At 44.3% G+C, this 25,842-nt stretch overlaps 1 protein-coding gene across 1 annotated transcript in view; it reads right to left on the bottom strand.

The window, feature by feature from the left end:
- oca2 (oculocutaneous albinism II) overlaps positions 1–25,842 on the bottom strand; it is a 507,586-nt gene that overhangs the window by 347,053 nt on the left and 134,691 nt on the right. The window contains exon 7 of the mRNA XM_059963277.1: positions 641–804. Coding sequence (XP_059819260.1) covers positions 641–804 — 164 coding nt within the window. The remainder of the gene's footprint in view (positions 1–640; positions 805–25,842) is intronic.

Genomic DNA, 25,842 nt, shown 5'->3' with positions numbered 1-25,842 from the left:
AAATCAAAGTACTGAGTACAGGAGATGGGATGTTATGGTAAAGTTGTATAAGACATTGGTGAGGCCTAATTTGGAGTGTTGTGTGCAGATTTCCCACTGGAAAGGTGTAAATAAGGTTGAAAGAGTACAGAAAAAGTTTACAAGAATGTTACCAGGACTGGAGGACCTGAGTGAAAAGGAAAGATTGAGTAGGTTAGGACTTCATTCCTTGGAATGTAGAAGATTGAGGGGAGATTTGATGGAGGTACTCCAAGTTATGAGGGGTATAGATGCGGCAGGCTTTTTCCACTGAGGTTGGGTGAGAATACATACAGAGATCATGGTTAAGGGTGAAAGTTTAAGGGGAACACGAGGAGGAACTTCTTCAGTCAGAGAGCCAGGAGAGTGTGGAATGAGCTGCCAGCACAAGTGGTGCATATGAGCTTGATTTCAATGTTTGAGAGAAGTCTGGATAGATACATGAATGGTAGGGTTGTGGAGGCTATGGTTCTGGTGCAGGTCGATGGGAGTAGGCAGTTTCAATGGTTCAGCACGGACTAGATGGGTCGGGCAGCCTGTTTCTGACCTGTACTTTACTATGACTCTATGACAAGTGACATCAAAATGCCTGAAAGGATATAAAATCAGATCATAGTGATACCTGAACTGGCTGACGACGCCTCCTTCTTTCTCCACCTTCTGCCACCTCTTCTATTTGTAGGTTAATGTACTCCTCGGTTTTCGTATGAATCTGGTCTTCGGCAAATGGTCCTGCTACTTTCAGCTTCAGAAGAACAGCATCCCGAATGTTTGTTAGATTCAATACTGAAATAATTTATTCAAGGATACCACAGAAAAATAAGAGAATTACAACAAATAATAGCCCAATAACTAGTGACTTTATTCAAGGTGGGTAAGAATTGTTCTATTTACAAGGATGTTGCTGGGACTTGAGGATCTGAATTACAGGAAAAGGTTGGATATGTTATCCCATAGGAGAATGAGGGGAGATTTGATAGAGGTATACAAAATTAATAGGATAAATGCAAGCAGGTTTTTTCCACTGAGGTTGGGCGAGACTAAAATTAGAGGTTAAGGATGACAGGCGAAATGTTTAAGGGGAACATGAGGGGGAATTTCTTCACCCAGAGGGTAGTGAGAGTGTGAAATGAGCTGCTAATAGAAGTTATGGACACAGGTTCAATTTCAACATTTAATAGAAGCTTGGCTAGGTACATGAATGGGACTGGCATGAAGGATTATGGTCAGGTCAAGGGTTCAAAAGATTCAAAGGTTCATTTGTTATCAAGGCATGTATCCATATACAACTCTGAAATTTGTATTTCCCCAGACAGTCGCGTAACAAAGAAAGAACATGCAAGTCAAACTTGCCTCCCCTATACAAAAACGAACAGCATCCCAATCATCACACCACCACTCCCCCCAAAAACCCCTCACCCTGCACAAAATGGAATGGGAACATCGACCCCCCAAAAAGCAAACCCTCCCCCACACGAAAAAATTAGCAGCACATCAACCGCCAAACACGCTCTCCTCGCGCAACAAAACGGAAAAGGAAAAGGCAATTAAAAAAACGCAGGTATAAAAACCATTAGGTCTGAAAAAGCCCGCAGTCCATAAACGCATTTGTCCAATCTATAAACACAGAACCACGTCACCATCTTCCGATATCGCTGACATTCATCAAAAGAGAAGCACACCACAAGAGGCAGAGGGGCCTACCCTCAGAGGGGTCCTACCCGTCTGCCACAGCGAGCCATGCAGTGATAAGACGCTCACAGACTACTTCTCCGGCAGCGATCAAAAGGCAGGCAGTCGGCACTGAAACTCTCACTCGCCTTCTGCATTCGCCTCAAAGGTTGATGAGACTTGGCAGAGTAATAGTTCTGCACAGACTAGATGGGCTGAAGGGCCTGTTTCTGTGCTGGAGTGCTCTGTGACTCTACCATACAGTATCATCATAATACACTTTGAGAGTCTCATTTACAGCAAGGATATGAACCAGGGACCCTCATTAAAATATAAGCAACTGGGTTTGAAATGCTTAAGTATAGTTTGCATTTAGTTCGGTTGTCTTAGTCCAATCATCAAGTTATCTAATAATAATAAACCACCTTATCAGCAAAGATCCCCACCATCTTAGCCATGCTTTCTTCTCGCTACTACCATTGGGCAGGAGGTACAGAAGCTTTAGGTCCCACATCACCAGGTTCAGGAACAGTTGATACCATACAATCATCAGGTTCCTGAACCAACGTGGATAACTTCACTCGCCACTACTTTATGACATACACATTCACATTCAAAGACTCTTTCCAACTGCTGTTCTCAGTCTTATTTTTATGTGCACTGTTTGTCTCTTTTGCACATCTGTTGTTTGTCAGTCTCTGTCAGTTTATGTACAGTTTTTCATTAAATTCTATTGCATTTCTTCTTTCCTGGAAATGCCTGTAAGAAAATGGATCTCAAGGTAGCATGTGGTAACATCTATATACTTTGGTAATAAATTTACTTGAACTTCAAACTTTTAAAATACGTGTCTGTGGAGGGAAACGAACTGGTCAAGACACATCATCAGCATTGACAGAGTAGAGGGATTTAGGCAATATAAAGAGGGGTGGGGCAGAGGTGGAGCAACAGCTGGCAAGTGATAGGTTAATCTAGGTGAGGTTAGATGATTGACAGATGGAGGGGAAGTGTAGTATAACAAAAGAGACTGGGAGGTGATAGGTGGAGACAACAAAGGCTACAGATGAAGGAATCTAATAGGAAAAGGAGGAAGAGCATGGAACAAAGCAAGGTGGATGGGAAGGGCAGACAGGAACAGTAGAGAGAGGGTCCCAGTGGGAGAGGTGTTTGGGTGATGAGCAGATAGAATAAGCAGAGGGGGAGATGAAACAGAGTGAAGAGGGGGCTGGAGGTGTTGAACGTGTGAAGCTGGGAAGTGAAAAGGACAGAGAGAGAGCAGTTTGCATGAAACAGGAGTAGTCAATGCTCAGGCTGTGGTATGCCCAAGTGGTATAAGAGGTGATGTTCTTCTAGCTTGTGTTTATATCAATTGCTTAGAGCAATGAGCCAAACTTCTGAGCAGCTAAAATTACAGACAATAAAAGCACTTGCCCCATTTCCCCAGACAGGGCATAACCTTTTGTTCTACATGTAAAATTCAATAATTTCCACAACCCAAAGGAAAATTCAGGGAGAAATTAATTCTTACCACATGTAATAACTGTGTGAATGTTAAGCTCCCACTTCTAAAGTCTGAAGCAGAGTTCAGCATGCATAAATTATAAAACTGCATTCAGAGCTTATAACAGAAGACAAGATTTGTAACTTGAATCATTATCACTCTTTTTTTCCCTCAAGAATCATCAGTATTAATTAATTATGGCAATAACAAGTGTCACTGAAAGCAAGACCTCAGAAAGAAAGGAGTCCCTTCAAAACAACAGATGCCAACAGTTTCTCTTTCTGCCTCTGATGACTAAAGAGAATGCTGGCCACGTTTCACGGTGATGTTATGCAAGCAACACATTAAAGCAATTTATCTTCTAAATTGTACTTGACAAATTTCCCAGGCTAGTAAAACTATTACAGCAGAACAGGACGACTTTCAGCCCATTGGGTCACAGCTGCTTTGCCTAAGAACAGTCCAGCTATTTCTTCTTCTCCCACCCTCTTTCTGGGCTCCCACAATTTATTTTCTTTCAGATGCACATTCACCCTTCTTTTAAATTCTGCAGCTGAACAATTATCTTTGGCAAATGTTTTCCACACTTTAACCACCTGCTGTATAAAAGCTTTTTTCCTAATGTTAGTTAACCCTAAAGCTTCCTGAGAATAAATAGATTTTAAACTTTTTGTTGTTAAAAATTTCAACCATTAGATATACAGTAAAATAAAATCCTAGGCTTGTATATGTGCAAGTATAAAAAACAATTATCAAATATGGTATTGTTTGCACTGTTGTAACTATATGTTAACTCTAACTATATGTAACTATGTGGTTTTGTGTAGATCTTGGAGCTTTAGTTTTTTGTTTGTTGGGTGGTAGAGTTGGTCTCTTGACTTGGTGTGTCTGGGTAGTCTTGTTTTGTCTGGTGGATTTGGAGCTCCTTTCCGGGGAACACGCTAAGATGGTAGCGCGATATTAATACGAAGCAGCCTCTCCTGACTCTGGATTTGGGGATTACCAAACGTGATGTGGATTTTCTGGTGTAGTCTGTTTTGTCGTGTGTTTTTGTGATATCATTCTGGAGAACGTTGTCTCATTTTTTAACTGCATTGCATTTGTGGTTTCTAAATGACAATAAACTGAACTGAACTGAATGGAGCGATTTGGGTGAAGAGTTACATTATATTAAAAAAATGCTCATAAACACAAGAGATTCTGCAGATGTTAGAAATCTGGAGTAATATACGCAAAATGCTGGAAGAAATCATCTATGGAGAGGAATAAAATGTTGAGATTTGAGGGCAAGACCCTTCATCAAGGCTGGAAAAGAAGTGGGAAGAAGGCAGAATAAGGTGGGAGGAAGAGAAAGGAGTACAAGCAGGAAGGTGAGAGGTGAAGCCAGGTGAGGGGAAAGGTAGGTGTGTGGGGGGGGGGAGAGGGATTGAAGTGAGAATCATGGAGGTGATAGGTGGAAAAGGCTGAAGAAGAAGGAATTAGAATCAGACAACACACACAAAATGCTGGTGGAACACAGCAGGCCAGGCAGCATCTATAAGGAGAAGTGCTGTCGACGTTTCGGGCCGAGACCCTTCATCAGGACTCTTCTCCCTGTAGATGCTGCCTGGCCTACTGAGTTCCACCAGCATTTTGTGTGTGTTGTTTGAATTTCCAGCATCTGCAGATTTCCTCGTGTTTGCTCTTTAAATTAGAATCAGAATCAGGTTTGTTATCACTGGCATGTATCATGAAATTGCAGTTCAATGCAATACATCATAATACAGAAAGAAAAAAATAAATCAATTACAGTAAGTATATTAAGTAGCTCAGAAGTTAACTATTTAAATTAAATAGCTAAATTAAAAATAGTGCAAAAACAGAAATGATAGAAGTGAAGTAGTGTCCAAGGGTTCAATGTCCTTTTAGGAATCGGATGACAGAGGGGAAGAAGCTGTTTCTGAATCGCTGAGTGTGTGCCTTCAGGTTTCTGTACCTCCTACCTGATGGTAACAATGAGAAGGGGGCATGTCCTGGGTGATGGGGATCCTGGGAGAGGATCATGAGAGAAAGCTAAGGGAAAATATTCACTGTTTATTTATATTATCTAGTTTGCAAATTCAGCACATATAGTGTTTATGGTACACACAAATATAATTTGCTGATGAATTTTACTTCTGCGTCAAAGAGAAAGATAACGTGGTCAGAAATCTGTCAGTACAATTGCTACCCTCAGCTTTTTCCAAAGCTGCTCATCATTTCAGTTCCCTACTTATTATTAGTTACCAGTCACCAGTTATCTCCTTGTTATTAACTACTAGTCACCAATCACCTACTACAGGCCTCTGCCTCAGACTTCAGTGAGCTCCAGAGAATTGCAGACACTTTCCACCATAAGTACCAGATCAATATTTTAACAAACAGTGAGAACATGCCCCTGGGCTTTTAGATCTGTAGTATTTTTTTTATTTTCAATTACTAATGTCAGGCTAACAGGCCAGTAATTATCCGTTTCCCAATCCCTTTCCTTTCTTAAATTGTGGGGGGTAACTTTGACCTTCCATCTGTAGAAACCACTCAATGATCACTACTGCTCTAAAAGACGATAGCCAAAACATCCACCACATTAATAGATATTCCTTTCAAAATTCAGTGATGTAAAGTAGATCGCTGGATCCATGGAATTTATAGTTTTTATTAATTTCTTGTATTATACTTTCTAGGGTGGCACGGTAGCGTAGCAATTAGTTACCCAGGTTCAATTCCCCCCACTGTCTGTGAGGAGATTTTATGTTCTCCCTGTGACCCCCCAACATTCCAAAATGTGCGTGTTAGCGGGTTAATTGGTCACATGGGCATAATTGGGAGGTGTGGACCCACTGGGCCAGATAGACCTGTTACCATGCTGTATCCCAAAATAAAATAAAAATTTTAAAAACGCTAATTTAATTTAACTCCTTGTCCCCACTAGACCCCTGCCCCTCAGGTATCTCTGACAGGTTCTTTATATTTTCTTCCCTAATATTTTCTTCCCTAAAGGCATATACAATGTATTTAATTTAATTTCATTGCCATTTTTCTATTCCCCTTCATAAAATCTCCTATCCTTCCAAGTTCAAAATTCAAAATAAGTGTGGATCTGTAAGGGACCCACATTTACTGTCACTGTTCTTTTCCTTCTTACGTTCTTATAGAAGTTCATTCTTTTTTTAGAGACACAAGAGGCTCCGCAGTTGAGCAACCCACACAAGATGCTGGATGAACTCAACAGGTCAGGCAGTATCTCTACAGGGAAATCAATAGATGATGTTTCGGGCCAAGACCCTTCCTCAGATCTTGATGAATGGTCGCGTCTAATACATTGACTGTTCGCCTCGCTCCATAGATGCTGCCTGGCCTGCTGTCTTCCTCCATTAGTTGTGTGTGCTTCTCATTCTTATATCTCTCATCAGTTTACTCCCACGTTCTATCTTCTTTTTCCCTGTTAATTTGCTGATTTTCATTTTCAACATGCTTCTCCCTTTGATTTAATACTATCTTTAATTTCTCCTGATGCTGCAGAAAGAGCATGTTACCTGCTATATTTCTGTTTCGTCAAGAAATATATGCTTTCCTCTGTCTTCATGGAAAGCCCTGAGGACACTGAGGTCCTTCATCAGAAGCATACAGACGATTAAACAGAAAGTGTAATCGGCAACTGGTTGTATTGAGTGTAGTTTGTTGGTGTTGCAATAAAAGTTAGTGATTTTAAAAAAAAGCATACAGATGCCAGCAAAGAGTAAAGAAATAAGAGTGGTTCTTCCCATACTTCCTATCTGTCTGCCCTGCTAACCTTCTCATGACTTCCTGAGAGAGAATCTGTGGACACCAGATCATTATCTCAGAACCGTCAAGGGTACAAACACTCATCTTTAACCCCAAGGTGCTGTCTAAGATTGATTAGATAATTTTTTAAAAAATTAGCTTTATTTGTCACATGTACAAAACCTATGTCGGCTGGTGGCATAGTGGCATCAGCGCTGGACTTTGGGGCAAGAGGTCCCAAGTTCATATCCGGCCGGCTCCCTTGCTCTCCAACCGTGCCTGGGTTGAGTGTCAAGCTAACAACTCGACCTCGTAAAAAAAAATCCTGGAGAGGGTTAGCAATCACCAAAAAGATCAGTGCAAAAAGCGTGTCGTGACGGTGTGCCGACGACTCCACCAGGAGTTATATAAGACATGCACTCACGCATGCGCGCGCGCGCGCACACACACACACACACACACACACACACACACACACACACACACACACACACATCAAGACCCGCAGAGAAGTGCATTGTTTACATCAAATTAAACCTACGAGGATTGAGCTCGACAAACACAAATGTCGCCGTACGTCGACAACATAGAATGGACACCACTTAGTAACACTACTAAGCTGTATGTCTTTGAAATGTTGGGGGGGGGAACCAGAGTATGGGGAGAATGTACAAACTCCTTAGACTTAGCGGCAGGAATTGAACCCCCATTTTACAGTTGGGACCATATGCGGAGGAATAAGGATTGGTAGCATATAGAGAAAATGTGTGATGGTTGAAAAGAAACTCAATTATCACTCACAAAGAAACCATGGAAAAAAGTCATTTTAAATAATGTTCATAATCTATCTCCAAACAAATAAAGTTAGTACATCAGACACAACTTTATTTGGAAACTCCTATGTAATCTGCTGTCTGTCAGATTTCACATATTAAATGTGTGCACACCAGTCTGAAAAATTTGCATTTAATCCTTTGTCTGTGATTCCTGTCACGTTGTTAATTTTTTTCTATTAAATGTGATAGCTGGAATTATTCTCTGGTTGCTCAGCCTAACCAATTAAGTTGCCATTCATCCAAAAATTGTTCAAAATACTTACTGAATATTTTGACCCATTATTCTTTTTTTTGTGTGTTCAAGATTTGCAAAGTTTAAACAAATTAAACTTTTTCAGGAAAAACAAAGTTACATACTTCACAACATGATTTTGTCTGTTCAGTCAAATATCCACAGTGGCTTTTCAAGTTCAATTTCAAGTTTAATTGTCATTCAGCCATACATGAATACCAATTTCCACAGCCAAACAAAACAGTGTTACTCCGGGGCCAAAGTGCAGTATGCTGTACCAACAGTCATACAGATCAGAAGCCACATATACAATGCTATAAGATAGCTGTAAAATACAGTCCCACAAAAAATATAGACCAAGTCCCCAAGTCCATGAATGTTGCAACGTTCTGCAGTTAAACACAATACAGCTTGTCATGTACTGAGCGGGCACTAGGCAGCAGTACTGATTCCAGCATGGACGACAAGCCACACCACCTCCAGGACTGCAGTGGAGCGCCCGACTCTGACACCACCCCCTGGGAGGCTGCTAACAAGCAACATTGCAGCTTCAGGCCTAGCCGTCGCTACGACTGAGGCCAAGCACTCCCCCGCCGTTCACCAATACACCAATGAATTGGACTTGCAGCTTCCACTTCACCAATGTCCAACAGGGTTTTGCAATCACAAGAAAGGTGACTAAGACGAGCACTCTCTGTTAGACTGCACACCTCCTTCATGCACCAAAGCCTCGCTGTTGCAGGCAGCATCACAGTCTGCACAAAGTCCAGCTTTTTCAGTTTCTCCACCAACGAGCGACTCGCTGATGGGGTAGACCTGCAGTACTTCAAAGTTCTTAAAATCCAGCAGGATCTTGCGATCATAAAAAAATACATTTAAAAAAGACAATAATAACTTTGGTTGACCCATAGAATCCCCTGCGTCCACTACCCTACCAGAAGGCCATCCTTACATCATTTTAATACCGTCATTACTTTTCACTTCAATATACCAACCTAAACTTGGAACTGGAAGGCATACAATGTGTTATTATGTAGTGTAAGTGATGAGTGCTAGACTTGCATCGAGATGCTGGTAAATTAAGGTATTGTGGCGACCCACCAGGCGAACCGGCTCACAAATAGCCAGTGCGCGGGGGGAGACTTTGGTAATGCACCTCTGTCGTCATTTCCACCCGGAGAGGGTGAGCACTAGGGATTTAAGTGCCAGTGCCGCGAAGTTTGAATAAACAAGTCTCCAAACGACTTACCGACTGTGTGTCGTTATTTCAGTGCTGTGTGTAACACATCGCTACGTTGGTGACCCCGATGGTCCAAACGGGATTTGGATCAAAGATGACCAACTCTTCATCTGTTCACGCAGTTTCGCTGAAACTGCCGACTTTCTGGACGCTGGGACCACGCGTGTGGTTTAGCCAAGCAGAAGCCCAGTTCCAGATTCGGCAGATATCCTCTGATTCCACGCATTACTACCACATGGTGAGCGCCATTGACCAGGAGACGGCCACCCAGGTTGTGGATTTCATACAGTTGCCCCCGGAAGAAGGCAAATATGAAGCATTCAAGGCACTGCTCATTGGGACCTTTGGCCTCTCACGGCATGAGCGGGGTGCCCGCCTGCTTCACCTGGATGGTTTGGGAGGCAGACTGCCGTCAGCATTGATGAACAAGTGCTGTCCCTGGCCGACGGACACAAGCCCCGTCTCATGTTCAAGCAAGCGTTCCTAGAGCAACTGCCCGAGGACATACATCTGCTGCTGGCCAACACATATTTCAGCGACCCCCGGAAGGTGGCGGCCCGGGCAGACGTGCTGTGGAAAGCCAAGAGGGAGAGTGTGGCATCCATCGGTCAGATTACCAGGCCACGTGCCCAACAGTGGACCAGACCAGACCCGGCAGGGGGGTGCACACAACAGAGGCAGGAGTGAGGAGGCCAGTGAACAGTGGTGTTTCTACCACCAGCGGTGGTGCACAAAAGCCCACTGTTGTCACCCACCCTGCAAGGGCCAGGGCCAGCTGCCGCTAATGACTATGGTGGCTGGCCACCATGACAGCCTCTTGTACGTCTGGGACAAACAGTCGGGTCGCCACTTCTTGGTCGACACCGGAGCGGAAATCAGCATCTTGCCCCCGACGGGGTACGACACCTGCAACAGGAAGCCAGGACCCATCCTGAGGGCCGCAAATGGCAGCACGATACCGACCTACAGCACCTGCAAGGTGCAGTTGCAGTTCGGCGCCAGCCAGTTCACGTGGGACTTCACACTGGCCACAATGCCCCAACCACTCCTGGGGGCGGGCTTCTTGCGAGCTCACAGCCTGCTGGTCGACTTGCAAGGGAAAAGACTGGTACATGCCGAGACTTTCCAGACGTTCTCCCTGGGTGAAGCCAAGTTGCCGGCCCCATACCTGGACTCCATCATGCTGTCAGACAACGAATTAACCAGAATCCTGGTGGACTTTCCATCGATTCTGGCCCCGCAGTTCATGGCAGCCATGCCCAGACACAGGGTACAGCACCACATCCTGACCCAGGGACCACCCCTCCATGCTCGCGCACGAAGCCTCCCCCCAGAAAAGCTCCGCCTGGCGAAAGAGGAGTTCAAGAGGATGGAGGAATTGGGGATCGTATGGAGGTCTGACAGCCAATGGGCCTCTCCACTGCACATGGTGTCCAAAGCAGCTGGGGGATGGAGACCATGCGGCGACTACCACAGACTGAACGAGGCTACCACTCCAGACCACTACCCCGTGCCGCACATACAGGACTTTGCAGCAAACCTGCACGGGGCAAGAATCTTTTCCAAAGTAGACCTCGTCCATCAAATCCCAGTGCACCCTGAAGACATCCCCAAAACAGCACTCATCACCCCGTTCGGCCTGTTCGAGTTCCTCTGAATGCTGTTCGGCCTGAAGAATGCCACACAGGTGTTCCAGCGGCTAATGGATGTGGTGGGACGCGACCTGGACTTTGCGTTCAGCTATTTGGATGACATACTTATAGCCAGCAGTAGTCGTCAGGAGCATCTGTCCCACCTCCGCCAGCTCTACTCCCACCTGAGTGATTTCAGCCTCACGATCAACCCGGACAAATGCCAGTTCGGTCTCGATACCATTGACTTCCTGGGCCACAGGATTACCAAAGACAGGGCAATACCTCTGCCCGCCAAGGTAGACGCGATCCGCCATTTTGCCTGGCCCAACACAGTCAAAGGCCTGCAGGAGTTCGTTGGTATGGTGATCTTCTACCACCGTTTCCTCCCCTCAGCAGCCCATATCGTGTGCCCTTTGTACACCCTGATGGCGGGTAAAGGCAAGGACATTACTTGGGACGAGGAGGCCACTGCCACTTTTGTTAAAGCCAAGGAAACCTTGGCAGATGCTGCAAAGCTTGTGCACCCCAGAACGGACGTTCCAACCGCCCTCACGGTGGACCCATCTGACACTGCAGTTGGTGGGGTGCTGGGGCAGCTCATCAAGGGGCGCTGGCAACCCCTGGCGTTCTTCAGCAAGCACCTACGACCACCCGAACTCAAGTACAGTGCTTTCGACTTGGAGCTGTTGGCACTGTATCTGGCAATCCGGCATTTCAGGTACTTCTTGGAAGGCAGGCCCTTCACCGCTTTCACAGACCACAAACTGTTGACCTTCGCGTTCACGAAGGTGTCTGATCCCTGGTTGGCTCACCAGCAGCGACATCTGTCCTAAATCTCCGAGTACACGACGGACATCCAGCATGTCTCGGGAAAGGGCAATGTCATGGCAGACGCACTCTCCAGACCAGCTGTCCAGGCCCTGTCCCTGGGGGTGGACTATGCAGCACTGGCGGAGGTGCAGCAGGCAGACGACGCGATGCCCAGCTACAAGACCGCAGTCTGGGGTTTGCAGCTGCAAGACTTTCTCGTAGGCCCAGGTGAGAGGACCCTCTTGTGCGACGTGGCTACCGGCCAACCTCACCCCATCGTCCCGGCAGCCTGGAGGCGGTGAGTTTTCGACTCCATACATGGTTTGGCACACCCATCTATCAGGACAACTGTCCGGCTGGTCTCCAGCAAGTTCACATGGCACAGACTTTGCAAGCAGGTCAGTGAGTGGGCCAGAACGTGCACACAGTGCCAAACAGCCAAGGTGCAGTGGCACACTAAAGCCCCGCCGCAGCAGTTCGAACCCACTCACCGGAGGTTCCACCACATTCATGTGGATATTGTGGGCCCCCTACCGGTGTCCCAAGGAGCCCGGTACCTCCTAACTATGGTAGACCAGTTGACGAGGTGGCCAGAGGCGGTCCCGCTCACCAACACATTTGCCGATTCCTGTGCCCGAGCACTGATTACAACCTGGGTAGCACGCTTCGGGGTACCGGCCCACATTACCTCCGACAGAGGCGCCCAGTTCACCTCCAGCTTGTGGTCGGCTGTGGCCAGCCTGTTGGGAACGCAGCTACACCACACTACTGCCTACCACCCACAGTCGAAGGACTAGTGGAACGCTTCCACCGTCACTTGAAGTCAGCTCTCATGGCACGCCTGAGAGGACCTAACTGGGTGGACGAGCTTCCCTGGGTCCTGCTTGGAATTCGCACAGCGCCCAAAGAGGATCTGCACACCTCGTCGGCCGAGTTGGTGTACGGCACACCCCTGGCCGTCTCTGGAGAGTTCATGCCAGCCCCAAGGGGGCAAGAGGAAGAACCCGCAGCAGTCCTGGACAGACTACGCGAAAGGCTTGGCAACCTGGCCCCCGTACCGACTTCACAGCACGGACAGACCCCGACCCATGTACTCAAAGACCTGCAGGACTGTAAGTTTGTGTTTGTATGAAGGGGCAGACACCGGGCGCTGCTACAGTGGCCGTACGAGGGGACGTTCAAGGTGATCAGCAACAACGGGTCCATGTATGTTCTGGACATTGGGGGGAAAGAGAAGGTTTTCACAGTGGACCGACTCAAACTAGCCCATGTGGACTTGGCGCAGCCGGTCGAGGTTCAGGCACCACGGCGCAGAGGCAGACCTCCCAAACAGAGGCTGATCCAGACTGTGGACATTGGGGGCTGTATCGCCGGTTCTGGGGTGTGGCGACCCACTTTCTGCCCAGGCAAACCGGCTCACAAATAGCCTGCACGCGGGGGGAGACTTTGGTAATGCACCTCTGACATCATTTCCACTTGGAGAGGGCGGGCGCTAGGGATGATATGCCAGCGCCACGAAGTTTGAATAAACTAGTCTCGAAACGACTACTATTCGCTGCTAGTCTCGAAATAACAACTGCGTGTCATTATTTCAGCACTGTGTGTAGCACATCGCTACAGTATAGATTAAATTCCCACCACAGACATACATACATATATTATTTATATTATATATACACAAAGGCGGACTAGACCAGGAGAGGGTAGCCAGTGCCTCATACCCCAGTGAGATAGGAACATACCTGTACTAGCTCCTGCCCAAGTTACCTTCCCTGAAGTTCACAACCAATTCCTCAGTTCCTTGTTCTTACTGACAGCAAGTGTGACTCCACTCAACCAACCAACCTGCTTCACTCTTTTGTGCCTCCTTGTCACCGTCTGAGATTGTGTCCACAACAGTGAACGTAATTGGCAAATCTGTTGATGGTTTTTGAGCCATACCCATCCACAGTCATGAGTGAAGGGAAAGTACAGCAGTGGGCCAAGCACTCATGTTTGAGGTGCATGTGTATTGATCATCAGTGAGGAGGAGATGTTGCTATTAATCCGCATTGACAGTGTTCTCCCAATGAGGAAGACTAAAACAACAATTAGAGCTCCAGTGCAGCACTGAGGGAATTGTGCAATGTCACCTGTCGAGTCTTAAATCCAGGCCCCCATCTTGCATTAAGAAATTGCAATGACCCTTTCTGAAGAAGAGGAAGTGATTTATAGACAATAGGTGCAGAAGTAGACCATTCAGCCCCTCGAGTCTGCACCGCCATTCTGAGATCATGGCTGATCATTCACTATCAATACCCAGTCCCTGGGCCTGGACAGCTGGCCTGAAGAGTTCGTCTGCCACGACGTTGTCCTTTCCCGAGACATGCTGGATGTCTGTCATGTACTCGGATATGTAGGACAGATGTCGCTGCTGGCGAGCTGACCAGGGATCGGACACCTTCGTGAATGTGAAGGTCAACGGTTTGTGGTTCGTGAATGCGGTGAAGGGCCTGCCTTCCAAGAAGTACCTGAAATGCCGGATTGCCAGATACAGTGCCAACAGCTCCAGGTTGAAAGCACTGTACTTGAGTTTGGGTGGTCGTAGGTGCTTGCTGAAGAACGCCAGGGATTGCCAGCACCCCTCGATGAGCTGCTCCAGCACCCCACCCACTGCTGTGTTGGATGCGTCCACCGTGAGCGCGGTCGGAACGTCCGTTCTGGGGTGCACCAGCATCGCGGCATCTGCAAAGGCTTCCTTGGCTTTGACTAAAGCGGCCGCGGCCTCCTCATCCCAAGTAATGTCCTTGCCTTTACCCATTTATACCATGGTCTGATCAAGATATATTCTTTGACTAGCATCACTCAAACATATCTAAATTGCTGGTTGAGGGAGCTTATGACCGAAATGTTTCTGAAGGTATTTCGATAGCTTTGAAATATTTTTGGATGCACTTAAATCAAGAAGGAGTCGTGTCAATATGTATTCATTCTCGTATGTGTTTTCTTTCCAGTATTGTCTGTTCCACAGAACGATACCATGGAGGCCGCCTTACACTTGCAAGCTGATCGTCAAATTAGCCTTTACCTCGGAAACGGTGGCATAGCGGTTAGCGCAATACTATTACAGCTCACGGCGTCGGAGTTCAGTGTTCGATTTTGGCACCAGCGGTAAGAAGGTTGTGCATTCTTCCTGAGAGTATGTGGGTTTCTTCTGGGTGCTCCCGGGGTTCAAAGACGCACCAGTTAGTAGGTTAATCTGCCGATTGTAAATTGTTCTGTGATTAGGCTTGGGTTAAATAGGAGGTTTGCTGGACAGTGTGACCCTTTGGGCCAGAAGGGCCTGTTCTGCACTGGATTGTCTAATATATAAAACAAATCAAATCGACTCTAGTATAACCTGTGAGCCAGCCACCCCACGCTCTGGTTGAGAATGAGTCTCCTGTATCTTTGAACCACTGACTTTACAAATACAAAACTATGAAACACAAAGCAATCATAGAGAGGGTGGATGGAATCCTTTGTCCCTGTGCAGAAATGCAGGATACTAGAGGTCATGGTCTAAGGTGAGAGGAAAAAGTTTAAAGGAGATGAGTTGGTCAGACTGTTTTATACCAAGTGATAAGTGCCTGGAAGTGATGGTGGAAGGAGATACAACAGTGGCATTTAAGCAGCATTTAGACAGACTCATGAAGATGCAGATAATGGGGGGATAGCACCTCCAGTCGTAACAAGGAGGCACAGAAGTAAGTTCAGCTGGTTGAGTAGTGTTATAACAACGACCTCATAGTCAACACCGTTAGGAGGAGCAAGGAAAGATAGTGCCAGCAGATTCTGCAAACGCGGGCGACTTCTTTCAGTTTGTCCACAAAGCAGCTTATTTCTTTTCTCTTGCGTCTCTGTTTTCTTTTCAATGTGGTTGGGGTTCTGTCAGGGTTTGTGGTCTATGGTTCAAACTGTGGTTATTCGCAAGTAGTGGGGATTCAGACCGACTGTGCGGCCTTGCACTTCGCTATCTCCAGGAACGGCCTAGATGACATGCACCCTCGGGGCTGGGAGGTCGGAATTCCGGAAGGCCTGGTTCCTCGCTGATTTTGCGCCAACCGAAGCATCATGGGAAACTGAAACACCGAGGCAACAGGCGGCGTGTTTGGTGTTGGAGGAAGGCCCCTGTACTTGAGCGACCCTTCTCCCTCTCTCTCTCTCTCTCTCTCTCTCACGATGAAGTGTGAGAGTCTGCCAGACCTCGAGATGGGGAAGGGGGGGCTTGGAGCTGTGACAAGGAAGATGGTAACATTGGAACAGCGAGTTGCTGGTCTACGCTCTTGTTGTTGCAGGAGCGACCTCTCTCTCCTTCGCTGCAGAGAGAGAGACTGATTGAGATCCTGAAGTGCTGGTTTGTGGACTTGATGCACCATCAATAACTCACTCTGAGACGTAAAGGCGAGATATTGGCTTTTATTGACTGGAAGAAGGAACAAACAGTGAGTGACCACCATACTACATCCTGGAGACTGAGAGGCCGGGCTCAGGCCTTGATCGCCTTTGGTCTGTGGGAGGAGCCATAGGAGCAGTCAGCAGGGGGCGTGTCCAGACAGGTGTATGTAGTTCACCACTGGACTGTAGTTTGATGCACTCTAGATCAGTGATCCCCTGGTTCTTCTGCTGCAGCTCAATGCTTTTTGATGCTGATCCTGTGAAGGGAGGTAGGGAGCTTTGGGGCATCAATGTTTCCATCGTTCAATGGGTTTTCTTTGTTTCGTGGATGTTTGCGAAGAGGCCGAATTTCAGGTTATGTGCTATACACATGCTCTGATATTAAATGTACTTTGAAACTTTGAAACATTGGCACAGCCAAGGAATTGATTGTGGGCTTCATGAAGGGGAAGTCAGGAGAACACATACCAGTCCTCGTTAACAAGTGATAGCAACCCTGATACTGATATGGACCACGTGTGGGCAGATAGGTTTAACTCAACATCATGGTCGACACGAACAGCGTGGGTTGTACTGTTCTATGTTCAATCGTATAAAACTAAATGGCACAAATTAGCAAGGCCATAAATAATGGTAGCACTGCAATTTAATTCCAAAGGGACAGAATTGGAAAGGATTGAAGTTATGTAGACCAGAAACATCGATAGCATTTACTTTATGGAAAGCAGTTAGTGGCACAAAAAAGAGTGTGGAGAATGAAAACTGAAATCTGAGGGTAATTGTATCAGGAAAAACTGAATCACTTTCCTCTAAAGAAAAGGAATGTAATGGGCTGCGTAGTAAGGAGCTTTTGAATTATCAAAGGTTGTGATAAAGTGGAAAACACAAGGAATGCTGAGTAAAGAATAACTGGAACCTATCCATATAAGAAAGCACCAACAAATTCAGAATCAGAAACAGGTTTATCACCACCACTGTTAAATGTGTTGTTTTGTGGCAGCAGTACTTTAAGTTACAAGATAAGTAAATTGCATAACATAAAAAAGGAATAATGAAGAAATATTCGTGGATGCTGGAGTTTAGAAGAATGAGGGGGCACTGTCATTGAAATGTATTGAGTATTGAAAGGCTTGGAGAGGATGGACGTGCAGAGGATGTTTCCCATAGTGGAGGAGTCTAGGACCAGAGGGCAGAGCCTCAGAATAAAAGGATGTCCCTTTAAAAGAGAGGTGAGGAGGAATTTCTTTAACCAGAGGGTGGTAAATCTGACATACGGCTGTGGAGACTAAGCTATTGTACATCTTTAAAGCGGAGGTTGATAGGTTCTTGTTGAGTAAGGACATCTAAGGTTTCAGGGAGAAGACAGGAGAATGGGGTTGAGAGGGATAATAACTCAGCCATCATAAAATGGCAGGGCAGACTCAATGGGCCAATGGCTGAGAGTGACAGAAGTTAACAGTATTTCAGGAAGGAGGAGGGAAATGAGAACTACATTGCCAAAAGCTCTTCAGCACTTTTCTCTCTTCCTCTGTTCTGATGAAAGGTTTCAGACCAGAAATTGTTTCTCTCACCCCCAATACTGACTGACTTTATGAAGATTCCCTGCATATTCCGTATTTATTATAATAGAACATGACCACTTGTGAGATTGCTTGAACCCAACTAGCCTATTTGCATGCTGTATTTAATCTAATGTAGTTATGATTCCTCAGAGCATTAGAGGACAAAATTCCAGTGAGTTTAATGGCCTTTTTTAATCCTTGGGTATTACTAAATTCTTGTGGGAAGTATAATGGGTATCAGGTATCAATAGGGATTTATCACAATCTGATTAGCCCAAAACTGGAAACCAGACTCAGGCTGGAAGAGCAATGTCCTCATATTCCATCTGGGTAGCCTACAAATTGATGGCATGAATATTGATTTCTCCAGCTTCCAGTAATTTCTCTCCTTCCTTCCTTTTCCATTCTCTCTTCTGGGTTACCCTCTCACACTTTCTCTCCTCACCAGCCCATCATTTCCCTCTAGTTCCTCTTCTTCTTCTTCCCTTCTGCCATGTTCCGCTCCCCTCTCCTGTCAGATTCCTTCTTCAGCCCCTTACCTCTTCCAGCGTCTTACTTCATTCCCCCTCACTAACCCACCCACCTTCCTCCTCACCTGGTCACACCTATCACCTGCCAGCTTGTACTCCAACCCCTTTCATCCCCAACTTCTTATTCTAGCTTCTGTCCCGTCCTTTCCAGTCCTGATGAAGGGTCTCATTCTGAAACGTCAACTGTTTAATCCCCTCCATAGGAATGAGCTGACGTGTTGAGTTCCCAGCGTTTCGTATGTGCCACTCAATAACAAGGTTTGATCAGGACAGAATGGGATGTGGTTGGGAATCATGGGGAACCACGTGTCTGCTACCTCTGTTTTCTTACTCTTAGGTTTGGTTAAGTGAACAATTCAAGATTTCCAGCATCCGCAGCCGCTTGTGATTATCTTTAGTTCCAAAGAATTAAACTTTAGGTCAGATTTTAAAATACACCAGCACCGCTCACTTATCAAAAGATTCAGAGAAGTCTTAAGGACATATATATATAGCTAGGGTGCCTGAGACTTTTGCATAGTACTGTAGTAATTTTTTGTATTGCACCGTACTGCTGCTGCAAGAAAAAAAACAATTTTCATGACTAATGTGAGTGAGATAAACCTGATTCTGATATGGGTTTCTTTTGAAGTCTGAGAAAGGTAAGGGGGCAGGGAGAGAGGAATCATGGTAGGGAAGAGGGGAGGGAGTGGGAAGTACCAGAGAGATACTCAGTATTGATCAATAAACCAATTGTTTGGAATCTATTGACCTTGCCTGCTGCCTCAGGGCTGAGTGTCTTTGTACCCATGCCACCTCTGCTCCTGGCACTCTTTCTCTGCCACCCAACCCGCAGTGCTCCATGCTTTGTCATCGGCCTTTGCACCCACCAGATTTACAAACTCACTCTTCATTCCACATTGACAAATACAGTACTATGCCGAAGTCTTAGGCCAAAGCTATATATATGTGCCTAAGGCTTTTGTATGCCCCCATCATAGTCACTAAAGTCAATTTGTATCTAAGTGAAAATGGAAAATGTGCATTTTCTGTAATTGGGGTCTGACACTACAATCCTCAAAAGGCAAGGTGAAAATTTACCTGAAAGCATCACTTAACAGGTAGAACATTAATACTGGCTCTGAAATCAGCAGTAATAAGATAAAAACAGTTTTAGGCCCTAGACTGTACTTAATGGGATGTGTGCAGCATCCATTCTAAACAAAAATCCCTTTATACTCTACATCATTATTAAATAAATGCCTTAAAGTGTTCTGTTGAAATCCCTTTGCTTGCTTTTATAATGAGGTCATTAACTTACTTGAATTAAAACTATAATCTAAAATTGTTCACTCGAATGCATTAGCCAACCAGTTAAAAATCACAGATGGACGAATGTCCAACCTTAATGATGCAAAATCTCCCTCCATCCATTACCATGTTACTGGCTAAAAGCCTTTAGCAGTCCATGATTCAGCAAGTAGAGTTTGATGTTTAGAAGAGAAAGTGAAGTTTTTTTTACAGTGCAGTTAATTACATGTATACAAGTGCGGGTAGCTACAAATTCTAGGGTATTTGCCATAATTGTGCTTAATTGCTGTTAGTTGCTGAGGACATTTTATGAGCTCTTTGCTGCAGTGTCAGGACACAAGCAATGAAAAGCCTCGGCACTCGTGAAATCTGTTTTTTAGCAAGTACATCTCAGTCAGAACTAGACAAGCTGAATATAACCCCACTCTACCACTGAAATATTACTGACATTGGTGGTTCCCGAGGCAAACCTGTACAGGAGCATCAAAACAAATTTTCATTTCAACTTATTCATACTGAAGAATAATGTAAAGCATAATGTATGTTATTAGCAGACAAAGCTTTTAACTGTGTAATGAACTCCACAGGGAAGATGATTCTAAATGACGCAATACAAAATACACTTTGAAAATATTCTGTCTATCAGGTTGAATGCAGCTGAAATGTAGAAAAATTACCTTATATTTTTGGAATAAGCAGCAACCTATGTGCACCTTATTCTGTACACCTGTTTATTAATGTAAATATCTAATCAGCCAATCACATGGCAGCAGGTTAATACATAAAAGCATGCAGACATGGTCAAGAGATTCAGTTGTTATTCAGACCAAACATCAACATGGGAAGAAATAGTAGCGTGGATTTCCTCAGAGTGCTCTGGTTTTCTCCCGCAGTCCAAAGACATACTGGTTAATAGGTTGGTCATTGTGTGTTACCCTGTGATTAAGCTAGGATTAAATAGGTGGGTTGCTCATTGAGCCAGAATGGCAGGTTTCACGGTGTATTTCTAAATAAAATAAACTATAAAAAATGTGAACTAAGTGACTTTGACTGTGGAATGATTGTTGCTGCCAAATGGGATGATTTGAGTAATTGAGTCAAACTGGACACACTGGAGGCTATGGAAGAACAAAGGACCCTATAGAAAATTCTAGACAATGCTTCTCACCCCCTGTTTGCCACCTTGGCTGAACAGAGAAGTACTTTTAGTAATGGACTAAGACAACTGCACTGCTCCAAAGAGTGCTATGAGGTCATTGTTACCATCAGCCATGAGGCTCTATAATGAGTCAACCTATAACCAGGGAAGTGATGAACCCCCCCCCCCCCCCCCCCGTTAGACTGTTTGAGGTAACTTCTTCTTTTATTCATTCTTACTTCTCTTCCAGTATCTGGGCACTTGTAATGTTACTGTGATACTGTAATTTCCTTTGGGATTAATAAAGCATCTATCTGTTTCAGAAATTGCTGATCTTCTGGGATTTTTGCACACAACAGTCTCTAGGGTCTACAGAGAATGGTTTAAAAAAAAACATACAGTGAGTGGCAATTCTGTGGCCAAAAATGTCTTGTTAATGAGAGAGGGCAGTGGAGAATGGCTGGACTGGTTCAAGCTGACAGGAAGTTGACAATAATTCAAATAACCATGCATTACAACAGAGGTGTACAGAAGAGCATCTCTGAATCAGTTCAAACTTGAAATCGATGGGCCACAGCAGCAGAAGACCATGAACATACACTCAGTGACCACTTCATTAGATACAGGAAGTACCTATGCGTCTATCTATTCATCTATACAACTGTGTGCCGACCTAAGTCTTTTAAATATCCCTTAAATGTCTTAAAAGTACATTCCCCAAAAATGTCCATTGGTTTCACAGTAGAAAGATGGAAAACACTGACAGTTTTCCCTTCAATGCAACTGCAAAATCTGAGTACATATAACAACTGGATCCCTGATGTGTTGTTTAACATGTTACCTGGAAAAGCTAGGAATCTGAAGAATTCTGTACACATAACATTGAATGAACTCAGCAGGTCAGGCAGTACCTATAGAGAGGAATAAAGAGCCGAGGTTTCGGGCTGACACCCTTCGTCAGGACTGGCTGAAGGGTCTGGGCCCAAAACGTAGACTCCTTATTCGTCTCCATCAATGCTACCTGACCTGCTGAGTTTCTACAGCATTTTGTAAGCATTACTTTGGATTTCCAGCATCTGCAGCATTTCTTGTCTTCTCTGAAGAGGCCACACCACATTTGCCATAACTTCTTACCATTGGGGAAAAAAGATCCAGATTTTAAAACTAATCCTTAGGACCTGGACCACTTTTCCAACATGGGAAAACTTCTGCCTGTTTACAGTTTAGGAAAAGAAAGATGACTTTTTCAAAGAATGGTTCTGATTCATTGAAGCAGAAATATATCTAACTCATCTCTAATCCTTCACTTCATTATCCATTTTCATGGGGTATTCACATATAATCCCTTCATCAGTAATCTGGATCTGTGTTTGAATGTAAGCTCTCAATGGTAAAACCCGTTTTAACTGAATTTTACAGGAGCAGCATTGAGAGCGCACTAACAAGCTGCACCTCTGAACAGCCAAGCATCAGACTGGAAGTCCCTACAAAGAACTATGAGAACGGCTGAGAGGATTATAGTGGTCTCCCTACCATCCATCGGGGACATCGGGAAGCACTGCATACACAGGGCTCTCAGTATTATCAAGGATCCCATCCGTTCATCCAGCATCCCCTTTGACTTTCTACCACCAGACACGAGACTCCTATACTTGAAAGCAGGAGTGGACAGGATTGGAAGCAATTTCGTCCCTCAGGCCTCTGGACTCCTGACCATATCACACTCAAAGAGTCACTGATTAATCTGTTCCATACCTTTCAATAGTTAACTTACACACTTTGCTTATTTATGATTAATTCATCTGCAGATCTTATCCTTACTTTCCTAAATTATTATGTGTGTTGTATGTACTGCTGTGCTTTACACCCTGGTCCAGAGAAACGTTGCCTCATTTAACAGTCAAATGACAATAGTACATAGTTAAATGACAATAAACTTGACTTGTACAGTAGTCCTAACTGTTCCTGTTTCATTGCAATCTCTTGGAGGTGAAATCGCAGCTTACTTAACCGCAGGAATCATTATCCCAGTCATCCAAATTATTCCAGTGACTGACAAGAAGCAAGTAAACAGAGCCATCCATGGTTAAGATTCACAAAACTTTAAAATTATAGAACATAAAACAGTACCGCACAGTACAGGCCCTTCAGCCCACAATGTTGTGCTGACCCTGACCCTTAATCTACTCCAAGCTCAGTTCAACTCTTCCCTCCCACTCACATCCATGTGCCGAAGAGTCTCTTAAACATCCTTAACGTATCTACTTTTACCAGTGCGTTGCAAATAGATACCACTCTCCGTGTAAACAACCTACCTCTGACATCCCCCTCCATACTTTTCTATCAGCTTAAAGTTATGCTTTCTTGGTTTCACCATGGGGAAAAGATGGTGGAAACTTACAAACAAAGAGGTTATAATCGTCAAACTAACTGACTCTAGTTCATATTCATTTACAATAGGCAGACATGAAGAATTTGTTGTTGATATAGTCAGGAAGAAGGTCAAGCATTTAATTAATGAGAATCCTCGGATAGTTGAGAAAAAAACTCACATTCCCTGTATTATAGTTACTTGCCAATTATATTCTCATTTATGCAAATTCATTTTAAAAAAAAAGGGAAGCAAAAACAGTGCTTAGGTTTTAACTAGCATATTCCACAATACTTCTGGAAGGTTGAGAAGGTCCTGAAGCAGGAACGGATAAACTTTATCAGAGTGTCTTCAGGGTGAAGGACTTTACTTACAGGATAGATGAGAGAATCAACTGTTGTTCCCCCTCAAGCAGAGTATGTTGGAAGCATGTTAGATAGAGGTTATTAAAGCAACACACTCCATTAGTTAATCACAGTGTCTTCTTGCTGTAGGACATGTACTTTCTGAAGTAAGACTTTTGCTATTCCAACACTGCAGGACATGATATTTCTGACTGGGCAAGGTAATTTGTTCTAACCTCCCAACCTAAGAGACAAATAGTGTTCAAGGTATATTACTTTTGTCGTCGTGATGCTCAGAAATGTTGCACCTGAACCCTTATTGAGATCATCAAGCCTTGGGGGCAACACGGTAGCATAGCGCTGAGCTCAATGGCTTTACAGCAAAAGCAATCACCAGATCAGGGTTCAATTCCTGCCACTGTCTGTGAGGAGTTTGTACGTCCTCCCCATGACTGCATGGATTCCCTCCAGATGCTCCAGTTTCTTCCCACATTCCAAAGACACGTGTTTAGGCCTAGGGTTAGAAAGCTGTGGGCATTCTACGTTGGTGTCGAAAGCACAGCGATACTTGCAGGATGCCCCAGCACAATTTTTGCAGATTTGATTTGATACAAACAACACATTTAACCATATGTTTTGATGTACAGTGCCTATAAAAAGTATTCAGCCACCTTGGAAGTTTTGATGTGTTATTGTTTTACAACATTGAATCACAGCAGATTTAATTTGGCTTTTTTGACACTGATTAACAAAAAAGGATTCTTTTGTGTCAAAGTGAAAACAGATCTCTACAAAGTAACCAGAAACCATATAACAACTACAGCACGGAAACAGGCCATCTCAGCCCTTCTAGTCCATGCCGAACGCTTACTCTCACCTTTCAAAGTGATCTAAATTAATTATAAATATAAAACACAAAATAATTGATTGCATAAGTATTCACTCCTTCAAGTCAGTATTTAGTAGATGCACCTTTGGCAGCAATTACAGCCTTGAGTCTGTGTGGCTATGTGTCTATCACATCTGGACATTGCAATTTTTCCTCATTCTTCTTTACAAAACCGCTCAAGCTCTGTCAGGTTGCATGGGGATCATGAGTGAAAATCCTTTGGAAATTACAATGGACATTTACAAAATGAAGAAGTTAACAGCACCTGTTAACCATAAGCTGGAACAATTTGATTCATACTGGGAAAAATGGTTTAACTACATAATGCCTCATGGGCCTGATTTTATTCTCACAAATCAATGAATCTGTTGTAAAAAAAAAATCACTCCCTACTTGTACATAGTTCTTTCCTTCTACTTGTTTCTTCTTTCCACTCTTTTCTGTAAGTGTATACCTCAGATAAATACTTTGTGGAGATTTGTGATATATATGATTATATGATATATATGTACAATGTCTGAAGTACATCTTATGGAAATGTTTGTTTGATGATGAACTTCAATAAAAAAAATTACAAAAAAAAAAGTCCAGCCACAAATTCTCAATTGGACTGAGGTCTGAACTTTGACTTGGCCCCTCCAGGACATTAACTTTGTTGTTTTTAAACATTTCCTGTGTAGATTTGGCTTCATGCTTGGGGTCATTGTCTTTCTGGAAAACAAATCTCCCAAGTCGCAGTTCTCTTGCAGACTACATCAGGTTTTCCTCCAGGATTTCCCCGTATTTTGCTGCATTCATTTTACCCTCTTCCTTCTCAGGTCTTGCAGAGCCTGCTGCAGTGAAGCATCCCCACAGTATGATGCAGCCACCACCGTGCTTCACAGTGGGATGGCGTGTTTTTGATGATGTGCGATGTTTGGCATTTAGTCTAATGGCCAGTAAGCTCAATTTTGGTTTCATCAGACCATCGAACCTTCTTCCAAATGACTTCCACATCTTCCACATGACTTTTGGCAAACTCTAGCCGAGAATTTGTGAGTTTTTTTTTTCTACAGTGGCTTTCTCTTTCACTCTCCCATAAAGCTGCAACTGGTGAAGCACCCAGGCAACAGTTGTTGTTTGTGCAGTCTCTCCCATCTCAGCCACTGAAGGTTGTAACTCTTCCAGAGCTGTCATCGGTCTCTTGGTGGCTCCCTCACTTGTCCCCTTCTTACACGGTCACTCAGTTTTTAAGGACAGCCTGTTCTAGGCAGATTTACAGCTGTGCATATTCTTTCCATTTCTGGATGATTGATTTAACTGTACTCCAAGCGAAAATCAGTGTCTTGGAAATTTTCTTCTATCCATCTCTTGATTTGTACTTTTCAATAACCTTTTCACAGAGTTACTTGGAGTGTTCTTTCATCTTCATGGTGTAGTTTTCACCAGGATACTGACTCACCAGCAGTTTGACCTTCCAGATACAGGTGAATTTTTACTACAATCAATTGAAACACCTCAACTGCACACAGGTGATCTTCATTTAACTAATAATGTGACTTCTAAAACTAATCGACTGCACCAGTGATGAGTTGGTG

Source organism: Hypanus sabinus, chromosome 3, assembly GCF_030144855.1.
Source record: "Hypanus sabinus isolate sHypSab1 chromosome 3, sHypSab1.hap1, whole genome shotgun sequence".
In the NCBI taxonomy this organism is placed as follows: domain Eukaryota; kingdom Metazoa; phylum Chordata; class Chondrichthyes; order Myliobatiformes; family Dasyatidae; genus Hypanus; species Hypanus sabinus.
This window is presented reverse-complemented; position numbering and strand designations above follow the sequence as displayed.